General features: G+C 38.4%; 1 protein-coding gene across 2 annotated transcripts in view; it reads left to right on the forward strand.

The window, feature by feature from the left end:
* Window positions 1–14,037, forward strand: part of Snca (synuclein alpha) — a 97,606-nt gene extending 83,569 nt beyond the window's left edge. Inside the window, exons 5-6 of one of the 2 annotated variants that reach the window (XM_032906403.1) lie at window positions 12,404–12,487; window positions 13,442–14,032. In XM_032906403.1, the coding sequence (XP_032762294.1) occupies window positions 12,404–12,487; window positions 13,442–13,474 (117 nt within the window). In that variant the 3' untranslated portion in view covers window positions 13,475–14,032. Of the gene's footprint in view, window positions 1–12,403; window positions 12,488–13,441 lie in introns of both variants that reach the window. The other variant, XM_032906402.1, reaches the window with a different exon arrangement.
* Window positions 14,038–17,087: the final 3,050 nt, after the last annotated feature.

Genomic DNA, 17,087 nt, shown 5'->3' on the forward strand with positions numbered 1-17,087 from the left:
GACAGTATTTTTTCATTATAGATACAAAACATCCTATTAATTTATACTGTCTTTAATTTTTAGAGAAAAACGAAGACATTGGGCTGACTGACTAATCCCTAAACGGGCAATGCCCACGTTCTATTTGTTGTTATGTTCAACTTCTTCCTCCACAATGCCCAGGTCCCACTAGTTACACATCGCCTCTCTCCGCAGTTGGCTAATTTCCTTCTAATTTATTTTCCAGAATCTATTACAGAACTTTTCCAATTACAATCACATCCCAGCACTTAAAACTCATGCTTTAGTTTAACATCTGAATGGCTATAGACTGAGCTTGAAGACCAACACTGTGATGGGTTACTTTATAGGGTTACATGGTGAATAAGTGAATTCCCTTTTTCTTTTGCTTTCCTGTTCTGGATCCTATCACTTTTGGTGAGAAAACAGAAAAGGTGTGTCATCTTTGGACTCTCCCATCAGGATAGAGTTCTATTGCTTATGTATTAGCCAGAGATTCGTGCCTGTAGGCTCCAGCTTCAGTGAATCCTCTCGGCATGCAGGCAGGTCCTACCAGTGATAACAGCCTGTTGGTAGGACACCAAGGCTAGGACCCATAGCTACCATGGCTACTGTGGTAGCCTTCTGAAAAAGAGCTTTCTTGCTCGCCTTCTCATGTCTAAAACAGTGTGGCATACTCCCAGGGTCTGGATTGTTTGGGTTGACAGCCGTTAACAGCAGCTGGGATATGAGCTTAAGGTCTAAGTCATCATCATGCCTGAGTTCTTCCCAGAAATTTCAGAGGAGGTTAGATCTGCAGCTTCTTATCTCTAGTTACTCACAGTCTTCATGGTTTTCATGACGTCTCTCCCATCGTCTCTATTCAGCTGTTCTCTGGAGCTTTTTGGCCACTCTCTCTTCATTACCGTGCAGCTCCCCTTCTTTCTTTCATTGCCATATCAGCTACTCTACTGATGGCTAATTGGCTGAGAGTCCCTCACTCAAATAGACAGGGTACCAGAGAAATTCTAGCAGCTGTCAGTTAGCAAGTCACATTATGAAACCAACTGACCCCATAATTTATTCAAAAGAAAATTTTGCATTAAGTAGTGTTTATGATGAAGGATTATCATAAATATTACTGATGTTTTAATGGTATACAGCAACTCTGCTCAGTGCCTTAGGGACAGGGGCCTTCTATTATTTGTCTATAAAACACACTTATAGATCTGACATCTTTAATGTCTTATTCATAGCAGATTTGAAGAATCATTTTGGACAATGTATCTTAGACAGGATTTATGTGCCCTGAAATGTATTGTGTCTTTTTTCTCTATAGCTAATAACAGTCCCTGTCAGACAAGAAATCCAATAAGTGAGCATTGAAAACAAACGTAAGGGTAACATTATATGGACTCAACAGGCTATGTTAGAAATGTATATTTATGTACAAATACATATAGATATGAAATAATAATGAAAATATGACTGCAAATTTTAAGGAGAGAAAGGTGTGGTATATGGGATGGTTTGGAGAGAGAAGGAAGATGTAATTAAATTATAATCTAAAAAAAATAAAAAAAATGTGAAAAAACCAATCAGTTTGTCCTTTTCTTTTTGATACTTATCCATATTCACACAGTCTTGGAACACATACAATCTCACACTTCCACATATTTTAAACAAGGTACTGATTGCTTTTGCTTGGGTCTACCTTCCTGAGGATACTTGTGTAATGACCAGGCTTGGAAGGTGGACCCAGCCTTCTGAGTAAAAGACAGATGTGAGTGTGCAGCCTTAGTCAGATGATCTGTTTATAGCTATTCTTGACTATTAAAAAATCTGAGATGGCTCAGAGGTTAAGAAGACTGGCTGTTTTTCCAGAGGACATGGTTCAATTCCCAGCATCCACATGGCAGCTCACAACTGTTTGTAACTCCAGTCTCACAGGACGTAGCACCCTCAAGCAGACATACAAGCAGGCAAAACATCACTGAACATAAAAATAAATAAATCTTAAAAGACGCTATTTTCCTAAGCTCCAGAGTTCCCTTGTATCAGGAACCTAGTTATTGGGAGTCTTGGTTTCTTTAAACATTCCTGTGAGATTGGGATGTTCCCTGTGGCTTTGGGAATTCCATGTGAGAGCTGTGCTCTGGCTACTGCTATTCTCATAAGCAGTAAGGTCACTAGTCTCAAAAATTTTGTATTGTTCAATATCTATAATATTGACCTTGACAAATGTATTAATTTACAGGTAGCAAAGAATTTCAAACTATGGACAACTTTTAAGCAATCATTGCTGACTTTAAATGATAAGTGGTGGAGATTACAGTCGCCGCATCTTCATTTTCAATACCCAACCTGTCCAAATGAGGTTTCACTGTCACATGCACCTGACAAAGACAAAGACAAACATTGAGGTTTTTGTAGTGTCTCCAACGTAACTAATTGATGAAAACAGACAAAAAACCTTCTATTGTATAAGATTAAAAAAATTAAGTGTATTCTAAAGAAAAAACTTAGCTATAACTTGATAATATAAAAATAATGAGTACTCATCAATGAAATATGTTTATTGAAATACAAAGCAAAATCATATGCCATTCAAGCACATAGACCCTCAGTAAATATTCTGTTACATAACCATGAACTGGTCATTACTGTGTACTTTATGTCACCATGTGTAATGTCACAGGTACCATTTGCCACGTGGTTAGTCAGTTACCAAATACTTTGTGCTGAGTGGGGAGTGATATGCTTTATCCAGAGTTTCCAAAGAACTTGAAGTGGTTTTGTAAGGAAGCTTTCATAAAGTGATAGCACTGTTAATTTTCTCCAGATGTGCTTCTCTGTCACATACACATGCACTCTCGCCACACAAGAGTGCCTGCAGCTACCGCTCGCAATCATAAAGATGCTAACATTGTCTTGGTGTAGACATTCTGTGTCTGTGGGACTGAGAGTTCTTGTTGAGCGTTCATAAGTAGATCTAAAGGAGCCAAACTGATGGCAGATCCATTGACAATGTTGAACAGAGCTGTGCAGTGACTTATTGAGAGTTTTATAATGTATGTAATCCAGAAATTTAATAATGGATGATTTAAAAGTAATTAAAAGACTATAAATACACACTCAGTGCCTTATTATGAAGAAGATAAAGGCAACATTGAGCTCAGCCGTGATGAGGAAGTAATCTTTTCTTTCTCTTTATATTCTATGTGAATAAGTAAGCAAAGTATACGTGATTACTAGATATAGCATCTGCCCCATGGACTTAATGGATCATGATGCCTTATTATAATAATCAAAGTGGACATAAATGCAGGGGCTTAGGAGGGATTACCATCTTCAGTGCTCAGCAAAGCTCTGCTCCTTGTCAGCAGGGGAGAAGAAAACACTCAAGTGATAATAATTTGAACTATTCTGAAAGTTCCTAGTGTCAGGACCGCCAATAAAATGACTTACTACAAATTCAGAAGATAATATTGTCTGAGTGGGGTTCTTCATTAGAAGCAACTTGTTTGTTGCCCCCTAAATAAAAAGGTCTGTTTTTGTTCTTGGCAAAACACTACGCACACGCACTCAATTCCCTTAGCCATCTGAGATCATTCTTCCTAGAGCAAATAGTAACAAGCTTTAATTAATACCAGAGATAGTTGAGGTATTCAGAAATTAATTATAACTCATTCACAGAATCTGGCTTAATGTTTTATTGTGAAGGGTTTATTTACAAGATGCTTCAAAAAATATAACATAATAATTAGGAGGGCAGACTTTGGAACAGGTGCAGTCTATTTAGCAGTGAATAAAATGAGGATGATGATGACAGCCTTCTGTAAGGACTGGTTTGAGTTCAGGTAAAGTTTATAAGATCTTTGGAATTTGTCCATACCCTAGTAGTAATCACCAAGGAGAGTGTGGTGGTGTTGTTTGTTTGTTTGTTTGTTTGTTTTAACTGTGGCTGATTTATAAGTAAGATGGGCAAGAAAACATGTGGAAGCATTTGCTTTTAATTACCTTATTCTTTTAAATTTAGTTTAGTGTATTTGTTTACTGAGTTTTAAAATCATGTCTCACTCTATATTCCAGGCTGGCTTGAAGTGTACCATGTAACTATGTAAGGAAGGGTGGGCTGGAATCATTGGCATTCCTGCTTCAGTCTCCAAGGGCATTATTATAGGCACGAACCACCATCTCACGTTTCCCCTTGCTTATCGGCTTTCTTTATAATCTGGTTTAGAGTTCCCCTTTAGCACTAATCTGTTCAAACAGGTTTGAAGTTCCCAGAAAAATTCTTAAAGGAGGAGGAGGAGGAGGAGGAGGAAGGAGGAGGAAGCAAAAAACTGGCTACCAGCACTGTGTGACAATGTTTAACTGTGACAGTATTTGCAAATCCTCCTGAAGTGCATTGCTGTGGTCTGTGAGGCCCTACCTGCTCAGTGCTGATGATCCCATGGAGACACTGGATAGCGTAGTTAATCTAAGAGGCTGAGGCCCAAGCGAGGACCTTTTCTTTTCAGATGGTAGGCCTGGTAGACTTTACCTGGTCTCTGCTCACATTCTTGATCCAGTTTTCTTAAAGCCTTTTAATCACTCAGATGAGGAAGACACAGCCTTCCTTTGTTCTATAAGATTTCTTGATTTCATATCTATTGGTTTCTAAGCCTTCATTGTCTACTTCAGAACTTCAGAACTCTAGTCATTTTTTGCATGCAAGCATCTTGTTTTGCCTGAAGTATTTTCCGTCAGTCTAATAGTAGGGTAAAATGTCCATTATTTCCTTCTTTGTTTAAAACAAACACTTGTGCCTTGGCCTTTTAAAGTCTTAATGTTTCCTTCATTTTCCCCTCAATATTTTCAGCAATTTCTATGGTCTTCTAAAATGAAACCATTAATCTTGTTTTATAGTTGGTCAGTGTGTACCTTTTTTATTCAGTTACTAATTTTAGGACTTTCTTTCAAAACCAGTACACTGGCAAAGAAGATGTAGCTAGCTCTTTCTGAGTCCAATGTGCAGCAAATCTTCCCAAGATCATCCCACTTGAACTCTGATGATACCCTGTGCCTTCCCTAACCAGGGAGTTTATCTTTAAAAGCCCAATCCGTAAGGGTTTAAAATAATAGTAAAAATCCTCAGGTATATATGTAAACATATGGAATAATATTTTCCCTCAATAGTCCTAAAACATGATAAAGCCGGTTATTCTGAGGTTTCCATTGTGTGTTAGTATTCCCACTAGATCATATTCAAATAACAGGAATAAAAGCAAGCAGTGGCTGCCTTGCTGTGTAGGCTCATTAGATGAGTCAGCTAATGACAGGGTTGTGCATTCAAAAGGGCAAGCACTATGCTGCTTACCAAAGAGAATGAAGATTAAGATAGCATGTCACCTCCTGAAAACTCTACTTAAAAATGCTTTTGCATGGATACCTACTTAGCTTGCCAAGTGTTTTATTCAACTAGTTTTTGATAATTGATTAAAACCCTCTAAAAAGATTCCTCAAATCTATTTAATATATTATATAGTTTTTTTCATCATCTCCCAAAACGTTTAAAACGTTGAGGTAAAGGAGTACTTATCAATTCTCCATACTGTTCTGTCCCTCTGACAGGACTGCTGAGACTAAATCACTGTGCCACAGGGAGGAAGAACGGGGGCTATCAGACTCTCAAAGTAGAACACAGTGCATGTTTGGTTGAGAAGAGGAGTGTATGTTGTTTCCACGTAGCGCTAGAATCTCCATGAAAGTCACCCAACAGGATAAATGAGTGTTCACAATCTGAAAAAGCGGTCTTCAGGTGTGACCTGAGAACAGTGTTTTCAGCATTTCTTATCAGTGTTTCCCATCTTTACTATTCCAATGCAATTGATAGCGTAGCAATTTTCTGCTCATTGGGAAAATCTTGTTAGGTGTAATTTTGCTGGATATTCTGTACTGAGTGAGGGCAGCTAAGTCACTATGATCATAAAGCAGCCTTTCAGATGAACTAGGAACCTCATATCTTCAGTCAGCTTTGTGGCTTGTTATTTTGCTGTGGATGCTAAAATCAAGCTATAGGTGTGTTTTTGTTAATCCAGAGGTAGACCTCAAGGTCAGGGAAAAATCTCAATTACTGAACTCTTTAGTTGTATTTTATATATCTATGAATATAGGGTGCCTGGATCTGTATATGAGTGTTTATCAGTTAATAAGCATGTATAGTTAAAGACAACCTGGGAGAACTCTTCCTTAGGTTCCAGACAGGCAGTCATTTGCAGACATGGAACTGAGTCGACTCTAGTTTGGCTAATCAGCAAGCTCCAGGGATCTACTTGTCCTTTGTGCCCACCATTATCCCCCCACACCCTACCCAAAGAGTACAAGCACAAATTACCCTATTCAGGGGCTTATGCAAAGAGAAGGGCACTATTCAAGGATTGTCTCCTGGCCTTATGCAATTTTCATAGATAACAAAGCCCCTCCAAGTTGTAAATTGTCTATAGGTTGAATATCTAGGCCAAAGCAAAACCTGGCAACTGAAAAAGCTGAATACATGGTAAATATCTTACACTTCCTTTCTAACAAGATTTTCATTCCTCATGTTTACTTTTTAATGTGTCCATAGAATACATGGCTATTTCTCTTAGTAAAATACGCTTTTCAATTAATACATATGTGGATTTCCCTACATGGGAAATGGAATATATGGTGTGTACATTTTTTCAATTAAGTTTACTTGACATTTTATACACACACACACACACACACACACACACACACACACACACACACACCTCATAATTACTCTCTCCCTAACATTCTACTTCTCTTTTATCTCTATTAAGACCTCACTCCCACAATTGCCAGTAGCCCTTTTCCCAGATACATGGCTTTTGGCTTTGTTTCGTGACCCATTTTGTTTAATCAGATCCTTTTATGTGAACTATTGGTTGAGATTGTATATCAGTTCATGGTGTGATCATCAGTGGGTATAAAATTGAAGGCAATGATTTACTTTTTCCCCAAACCATCAGTAGTAAATAGTAGAGCAGTGAGAGATAGGGTCATCTGAACCCTTCTGTCTATTCCTGACAGGCTCATTTTTCCGCATATACCATGTAGGCAGCTGTAGTTTCCATGCCTTTATGATTGAAATTCCTATGTCTTGCCAAGGAACACTATCTCTTTCTTCCAGCCCTTATGATCTTTCTGCCATTACTTCTTCAATACATACTGATCCTTATAGGGGACAGTATAAATGCATTGTCTAAAGCTGAGCACTAATACTCAGTGCCTTTTGTAACCGTGAGTGTCTACATTCACCACTGTTCACTGGAAGGAGAGGCTTATCTTACTAAGGCTTGAAAGTAGCATTTATTTAAGAGTATAAACATGAATCCTTAAAGGCAGTTTGATACTAAGTGAATTTGCTGAATAGCACTATTCAGTTCTTCCAAGGACCTACAATAGCCTCTGCGGGGGTGTTATTTTTTTTATAGTGTTTATAATACTAGACTTGGATTCCCTTGTTTGAAGCAGGTCATTATTTAAACCAGAGAGCAATTGGTTACCTCCCCTACAGTAGTAGCACTAACACATATTGTGCTTGGAAGGTTGGCCTCATACATTGGAGAAAAAGATAAGTAGATTGATGTCTTTTACTTTCAGCATCTTGTACAGTGCTTTCTATGACTATGAGAGCTGGACAGCAGAGGGGAAGCTTCCAGTTCTGATCCTCATTGACTTCTCTAAGGCCTGCATCCAGGTCGTTTGTGTCTTCAGCAGCATAGCCTTATCATCTACTTGTGACTGACAACAAAGAAGAATGGCCAGAACCTGTACTGTTTGGGGATTTTACTTGGGTCTTTGTGGTAAACAACTCAAGAAAATATCCCACTCCTGGAATTTAGTGTTTGGTATAATAAGCCATGGCTTTTGGAGAAATTTTGTTCAGCCACATATTTTTTTAAATAGATCTATGTTATTTTAATGGAATTCTGGTATGTATTTTATATTAGAAGCACTTAAAATAATAAGATGTTTGCCTAAATGAACCATTCCCTATTATGTCAAAGTTCTTTTAAATCTCTTCCTTTGTCTTTATTTTCTCCATCTTTATGATTTGCTCCACAGCAAATGTGTTGCTTTCTTTATTAATGGGTTGATTAACACTTCCTGACATTATAACAAAATACAGGTCTCATCCAAAACATATGTTAGCTTAAGAGCAGTGGGGTGGTGTCAAATCTTGACTTGTTGCTTTCAGTGTTATAGGTGTAGACGTCAGGTACTTTATGCTATTTGTGACTATTATGAAGGGTGTCATTTTTCTAATTTATTTTTCTGCCTGTTTAGCCTTTGAGTAGAGGAAAGCTACTGATTTGTTTGAGTTAATTTTATGCCTATCCACTTTGCTGAAGTTGTTTATCAGGCTTCTTAGCTGTCTGGTGGAACTTTTGGGGTCACAAGTATATTATCACGTCATCTGCAAATAGTGATATTTTGACTTCTTCCTTTTCCATTTAGATCCCTTTTACCTCTTTTTGTTGTCTGATTGCTAAGGCTAGGACTTCAAGTACTATATTGAATAAGGAGGGAGAGAGTGGGCAGCCTTACCTAGTCCCTGATTTTAGTGGGATTGCTTCAAGTTTCTCACAATTTAGTTTGATGCTAGCTTTTTGATGTATGTTGCTTTTACTATGTTTAGGTATGGGCCTAGAATTCCTGATCTTTCTAAGACTTTTATCATGAAGGGGTGTTGAATTTTGTCAAATGTTTTCTCAGTGTCTAATGAGATGATCATGTGGTCTTTTTCTTTGTGTTTGTTTACATAGCGAATTACATTGATGGATTTTCATATATTGAACCATCCCTGTATCTATGGGATGAAGCCTACTTGATCATAATGGAGGATTGTTTTGATGTGCTCTTAGATTCAGTTTGCAAGAATTTTATTGAATATTTTTGCATCGATATTAATAAGGGAAATTGCTCTGAAGTTCTCTTTCTTTGTTGGGTCTTTGATTAGCCCTTACCATTGAAAATATCACCATATATTGTTGCAACTGTCTTTCAGGAACACCAATTTTCCTTTACCTTCATGAAATTTTGAAGCAAGGTCATCTTTTATCTTACCGTATTCATCCTGGCAGTTAATACATTATGTTCTTATGCTAAATGACACTGTGAAGGTTACAAACAATTGCTTACAGTGGACAGTAATTTCCAAGGTCAGTTGGAAATTCTGATCAGTTCTGATCTTAACTTCTTGTTTTCACGAACAGTCCATGTTTTCTGTATTGTAACTTTGCCACCAAGAATTATCCTCTACAAAATACTTTGTGGAAAACTTCAGCGGAAGTTATGATATAAGATGTGCATGGGGGGACAGGGAAGATGCAAGCCATACATTGGAACCATTAGGGTGCAAGCTATGGATGGGGAGACAGTTATGGTACAGGCTATGCATTAAGGGCCAGGAAGTTGCAAGATAATCATGAGGGCCAGATAGGTTGGAAACCAGGTAACTTGAAAGCTATATTTTAGGAACTAGGAAGATGCAAGATATGTATGCATGGAGGTGATAGGTAGGATACAAGCTATGCATTTGGGGGCCAGCAGGGATGGGATCTATACATTAAGGGTTAGAAGGATTCAAGCTGTGCATTAAGGAACTGGTAGAATTCAAACTATTTACGGGGTGAGGGCAGGTTGGATGAAAGCTGTGCATTAAATGCAATGTGAAATGCAGGCTATGCATTAGAGGCCAGGTATGATGCAAGGTATACAGTAAGGTCCAAGTAGCATGTATGTTATACATTAAAGTCCAGGTAGTGTACAAGCTATGCAAAGGAAGCCAGGTGCTATTGCAGCACAGATCTCTCTGACAAAGAGAAGATACATGTTTGATATCCTTGCTACAGGATTTGGACTACTTGCTCTGCAGGAAAAATGACTGATGAGCCTGTATTTTGCATAGCCACTATATCTGTACCGACACCTCAACTTACCCTAGATCCTCTATCTTTGCCCTTCTCACAGGTGTTTTCCACAGGCTGGTTACCTGTCAGTGGTTTTTTATAAGTAAAGAAATTCTTGATTTTTATTTAGATGACATCTCTCTTTTTTGAGTGTGTATTTATATTTTAAAAGCTAAAAGATTTACTCTCCTGGAACATGCTCACAGATAAACTTTTGGACACGTCTGTGGTTTAAATTTTATTATAAAAATTATGGGTCATCTATGATTTGATGGAACCCTTTCCTACAAACTAATTTTGAATGTCTTAAAATAAAAAATAGATAAAGATAATTCCTCAAGAATTTGTCAAATAGAGTACCTAAATGAATGTCAGGGGAGTACAATCTTTAGCACATGAAAAGGTAGTACTAGGAAACACAAACACATGCACTATGTTTTTAAAAAGTAACCAACCATTAATCATTTACATCTTGGTTGATTTTATGCTTAAAGTTGACATAGATGCATTTTAATTGTTTGTAGTACATGGTAAACACAGAAAGAAATTTCTATGCAACATCCAGAGTTATCTGGTTGAACTTTGAAGGGCAAACACAGTTAGCCCCTTGTGTGCATGGACACTCACAGTCTGTGAGATTCTCTTCTACTCATTCAGGAATATCAGAGTTAGCAACCCCTAGAATTAGCCTTCCATATTGTCTCATTCAGTTTATAACATAAATCTCACAGTTTACATTAGAAAATGCACTGAACATGCGCTTTACTATATTTCCTTTACATGAATTGTCTAAAAAGTATTTAAACATCAGTGGGAGGGGTTCATTGTGTCACTTGCTTCTCACAATTATATACAAATAAAATGATCTCTCTGCTGTCTTTTCTCACTAAAGCTAGTTGATGCTAAGAAGTGGTGTGGATAACATGCCCAGAGTCACAAAAGATTGATAACTTACATGCTGCATTTGTAATGTGCATCTTGTGATCAAGTCCTGGTGTTGAAATACCACACAAAAAAAACACACACACACACTCACACACACACACACACACACACACACACACTTCTTCCATGTATAATACTGTTAGAGTAATATATTACTCTATGTTTTGAAGTAATGTGTTTTAGGAACAGTTTGAATTTTACTGAAAGTATGAGGAAATTGGATTCTCTGGGTTTGTAAACAGATGTTGGTGATATCTATACATCAGGATAAGATTGTCTATAAGCTGCCCTGCCCAGCTGCCAAAACATGATTTTTAGAGTCTGATCTTGCCTTAGTGTCAACCGTTGTTTCTTTCCTCTGTCAACCTGTCCTTCATGTCTATGATAAAAGCAGAAGGAGATAGCATTTAAACAGAACATATTGTCCACAGAGGCTAAGGATCCTTTGATCTCTTCAAATTAGCCCATTTATGCTCTAGTTACATCTCTGTTCTTTGAATATTTGCTGAACTCTGTCATTCAGTAATTACTTTGGTGGAACAAACGGGAAAGAACAAAAAGGCCTTTGATGGAGAAAACAAAGAAGGCACATCATGTCAGACTGAATGCTATGATGTCTGCACTGTGGAGAGATAATCTGAAATTTTGTCCAATCTAATCTTTGGCTTCTTTTTTAACTTCAAGTATGTATAATTTCCAGATTTCCAAGGAGAACTATTTCTTTGGCAGCATTTATAAATGAATTTATTGGAGCCAGAAATATAGCTTAGTCATTAAGAGAATGTGTTTTTCTTCCAGGGGACCCAAGTTTATGTTGTAGCATCTGTATGGAGAATCACAGTTGTCTACAGCTCAAGCTCCTGGGAATGGGATGCTTTCTTCTGCCCTCCGTTTCACCACACATGCACATAGTGCACAGACCTACACACAGGGCAAACATCCCTACACATAAAATAAAATAAAACAATGAATTACAAAACACATGTACTTTGCCTTATCAAATTTAGGGAAAAACATAATGATGTGTCTGTATATTAGTTCCACTTTCTTGGAACATTTTTACTTTCAGATTCAAGTGTTGTGTGGATTCTGTCCACAAACAATGTCCTGTTAAACATTACACCAAAATTAAGTCCTCCCTATTAGAGAATTATCATGATTTCAGAAAAAAATAGAATACTTTGCCATTATTTGATTCATCATTACCAGCTCACTACAAACCATTGCTACTATAACACTGTGCTCATGGAGAGAACTTAGGGTCTTTTGCTTTGCAACTTCCTGGGTAATGAGTTACCTGGGCAAAAGCTTTGAAAGCTTCAGATTTGTAACCCATGTTTGCATGATGTTTTTTTCTGGTGGTTTGGTAGTTTGGCTCGGTAATTATGAAGAATGCACTTCTTAGAACACTTCTTGTAGCGCCTTGAAGATATACCTGACATAAGGTTTTTTTTCAAGTTATGCTTCAGAAGTTAAAACACTATCTTACTGTGCTTTCACTTCCCTGTCTGTAGGGTGAAGAAGGGTACCCACAAGAAGGAATCCTGGAGGACATGCCTGTGGACCCTAGCAGTGAGGCTTATGAAATGCCTTCAGAGGTAAATGCTTACAAACAGAAAAACCAAGAAAAATGCCCTTAGGTATTTTCTTAGGTACCTTCAGAGGTAAATGCGTATGTACAACACTCAGCCACTCTCACATCTCCCTCATATTATGGTTTGGGTAGTTCAATCATAAAAAGGGTTTTGAGAAAATGATTTTAATCCCTGTGGAAGAGGGTAAGGGATATGGCAGGTCAAAGGAAGAACATTTTAGAACATTCTAGCACAAGAGGCTATGAGAAGCAAAGGCATATGAAAATGCCTGAGCAACAATGGGCAGTCATGAATCATGTTTAGAAAACATAAAATATGATAGATTAAGGCTGAAGACATAATTAAGGTTATAGACAAACTGTAGAGCCCCAAGTTAACTTTGTCATTTAAGTTTATATTGACATTTGAAAAAGAGTTTGATAATAGGTTTAGTTTAACAGCAGAATCCTGATATAATCAATTAATTGAGGAAGTTTATCAAATCCAGTTACATTGGACCATTCCTGTTATGAATGTTACCTGGACTTTGTCCAGGAGGCTCAGGCTTTAGAATAAATGAGCCTGTGTGGAAACCTCTCATGAGTGGGGTTTCCTAATGGGGGAGAGAGGAGAAGGATGAGCTCTGGAGGAGGCCTTATGCAGCTCACCTAGGTGTTCACGGCTCACAACCCAGAGCAAAGGAGAAAATCAGGGCCCCAGCCAATTCATACTGCAGCACGAAATCACAGATCAAAGGATATATCTAGAATTAGGCCTAATAATCTGTGATGACCCCTATAACGTACAGACGCTACATATGGAAAAATCAATACATGTTCATGACAGATAAGTCCCAAACACTGATCTGAGGATCAATTTTATCTGATTGAAAGGCTGAGCCCTCCCTCCTGTGAAGCAGACGGCTGATACCTGTCACTTCACTGACAAGGCATGCTCTTATTTTTTTCCTGGTGTTAGGAAGGCTACCAAGACTATGAACCTGAAGCCTAAGAATGTCGCTGCACCCACTGTCCTGAGATCTGCCCAGCTGTTCTTCCATGGCGTACAAGTGCTCAGTTCCAACGTGCCCAGTCATGACCTTTTCTCAAAGCTGTACAGTGTATTTCAAAGTCTTCCATCAGCAGTGATCGGAGTCCTGTACCTGCCCCTCCGCATCCCGGTGCTCCCCTCTCACTACAGTGAATCCATGGTAGCAGGCTCTTGTGTGCTGTGGATATTGTTGTGGCTTCAAACCTACAATGTTAGAAGAAACTTAAAACACCTAAGTGACTACCACTTATTTCTAACTCTTCACCGTTTTCTGTTTCTGTTCCCAAGAAGTTGTGATTTGCTATAAGACTTTTAGATGTCCTTAATGATTCTTTCCGTCTAAGAAGAATGATGTGCTGTGAAATTTGTTAATATATATTTTAAAATATGTGAGCATGAGACTATGCACCTATAAATATTAATTTATGAATTTTACAGTTTTGTGACATGTTTTATTAACTTGTGTTTGTATATAAATGGTGGAAATTAAAATAAAATAAAATATTATCTCATTGCAAACCTTTTCCCCGTTTCACTTTAGTAACGAAATCATGCGTATCAGGAGCATGAACATGAAATAACAGCTGACAAAATGAACTAGAATGTAAAGTCTTAACGCTATCTTGAGGAATTGGGAAGTGTTAGAGATGGAGCTCTCCTGCAGGAGGGAGTCTCCAGTGCCATTGCCCACAGCCAGCTTGATCTACAGTCCTGCTCAGCGCTGTGGGAGCACTGAGAAACACTCCATTGGAACTAAACGGTGTGAGGGATAGCGACTACGGCTCTTTTACATATTCATAAGACACATTAGCATACCCAAGGCAGGCTGAGGAAGAACCTGCTTCATTTGTAATTTATTGCATGTATACATGTGTGTGTGTGTGTGTGTGTGTGTGTGTGTGTGTGTGTGTGTGTGTGTAAGCAAGAACTCAGGAAGTACCTTAAAACTCCTCAGGGCCCCAAGTCAGGAGGCTGCATAGATGATACCTTAGCAGATATGCAAAGGCAAAAGAAAAATGGAACAAAAGGAAATGTTAATTTGTAAATACAGGGATTTGAGAATTTTTTTAGGAATTTTTTTTTTTTTACAGAGGATTAATTCCCCATGAATGCAGACAAATCTTGACTGAGAAATCTTGCTCAGTACAGCTTTCTAATTGTTTAGAAGAAAAACAGTAGCGTCACAGTGAAAGTCACTTGCAGAAAGAACACTTTCAGTAACAAATATCATAATTTATGTATGGTCATCGAGTACATCGATGCATGATGGGCAGTGACAGGAATGGAAGAGGAATGAGAGACCATGAAGATATCACCACTGGAAATTCCTTCTCCCTCGTTGAGAAGATACTACTCTGTGTTCAGGTGCACGTGTGCTTTGATATTGGAAATAGGTCATAATTCCTTACCTAATTAAGCTTCTTTGAAGCTGGTGAATGATTCACTATTAAGATAGCCTGTATGTTGTTTAGGGTATGTTTTAGATTTACCAAAAGCACCCTCATTTTAAAAGTAGAAAGATACAAACAACAAAATCAAATTGACAGCCATGACAATGAGCAGTGTAGGATGGGAGGAAGAATATGCTTGACGCTGGGTACTGCTATTGATGGATATGATACTGCAAAGCTCTACTTCCCTTTTTTATTTTTTATTTTTATTGGATATTTTATGTATTTGCATTTCAAGTGTTATCCCTTTTCTCCCCTTTCCCATTCCCCATCCCTCCTCCCCCTGCTTCTATGAATATGCTCCCACTCACACCCACCCACTCACACCTCAACGCCCTGGCATTCTCCTACACTGGGAAAAAGAGCCTTCACAATACCAAAAGCTTCTCCTCCTGTTAATGCCAGAGGAGGCCATCTTTTGCTACACATGCGACTGGAGCCAACGGTCCCTCCATGTGTATGCATTGGTGCTTTAGTCCCAGGGAGCTTTGGGGAGGAGGTAATCAACCAGCCAGTTCTTCTTCTCTTAAGCAGTGTCTGGCTGTTGATATGGAAGCAGTTAATTAGTTTTTGTTGCTTTGCTTTGTTTTATCCTAAGCGTTGATTTTTCACTCAACACCTAAAAGAGGTTTCTCAGTTCACACATGCCCTGATAAGGGTCCTGTCCCTGACTACTGCAGCCTGAGGATGCCTCTTAACTAAAGCTCTAGCTTTTCAGCTTGAAATCCCAAGTCAGATCTGTTTGATCTGTAATGAGTCCACCAATGACTTTAAAGAAAGCCTTCCACAGCAGGCTTGGACGCACGGTTGGCCGCACAACACAATCAAGTGGACACGTTGGACTTTTAACTCGTGTCCCTTTCAAAAATCTCTCTCCTAGATTGTAAGATGCAAGTCACTTGTGTAACTATTTGTGATGTATTGAAATTTATAAATTCAGTGTCATACAACTAGTACACTACTAATAATCTATTCAGAGACAGGAGGATCATGGGTTTGAGACACTGTCTCAGGAAACATATACTGATAGTTTCTGTCTACAATTCCTGGCAGAATACCTTAAAAGCATTGAGATTTTTGTGAGCCATATGGTTGCTAAGTGTATCTCTTAGTCTAATAGCTAATCTGTCTGTCTGTCTGTCTGTCTGTATCATCTATCATCAATGGTTTGGGCATAGTTTCCAATGCTGAAAAATTTCCTGACTCTTGTTCTGGTGAAATACATACAATTTGGCTTCTGAAGCTGGCTGATATATAAGAGAGAAGCACTATATTTTCCTCAATCAGCACAAGGATGGCAGAAGACATTGCTGTAAGAAAGATGGGCAAAATGAAGAGCAAACTTAGCAAACCAAAGTTTGTCACGATAGATGAGTATTCAGGAGTTGAGGGCTAAAAATACAAACTATATTTTTATGGTTGAATTTTGTGGAAAAATAAAGTTTTATAGAACTATGGTTAAATTAAAATGCCATACAACCTAATGGCAAGATACTGGGGAGGGCTGACAAATCCTGTGTGTATTTTTCTTGCTTGTTAGCATTCCTTCCTTTGGAGCTGGGTGGGTATTACTTGAGGGTCTTCAGGAATGGAAAGATAAAAGTGGGGGCGCTTTCAGATTCCAAAGTTTTCTCTTTCCTTCAATTCCAAATACACAGCATGCCAAAGTGTGAACACATTTCAAGGCACATGTTCTGAGTCTCGGCCTTGGCCAGCAGAAATGTCAAACCATGTTTAGAAACCTAAAGCTTTCAAACCCTATTCCAGTCCTTTAGGAAGGGAAAAGATCTAGACCTTAAGATCCATCTTTACTACTTCTTGGTGAAAGTCCCTATGTCAGGGCTTAGACAGCTTCTAAGCAAGTGAGCACCCAGAGATGTCCTGAGGTTCCCAGCCCACACCCATCATCTTGCACTTTGAGCCTTCCTTATTTGGCTTTATCTTTTTAAAAAATACCTGATAGTATACTGAGTAAGTTGTGAACCCCTCCTGAAAATCATCAAAACTAAGCAGAGACTCTTGGGAACCTCTAATTAGGGAACCAAGTCAGAAGGCAGGAGTAACGAGAAGACCTAGCTGTACTTGCTACTGGCATCTGATATTGGAGACAGTTTGGGGGGACA

This window comes from Rattus rattus, chromosome 6 (assembly GCF_011064425.1).
Source record: "Rattus rattus isolate New Zealand chromosome 6, Rrattus_CSIRO_v1, whole genome shotgun sequence".
Taxonomy (NCBI): domain Eukaryota; kingdom Metazoa; phylum Chordata; class Mammalia; order Rodentia; family Muridae; genus Rattus; species Rattus rattus.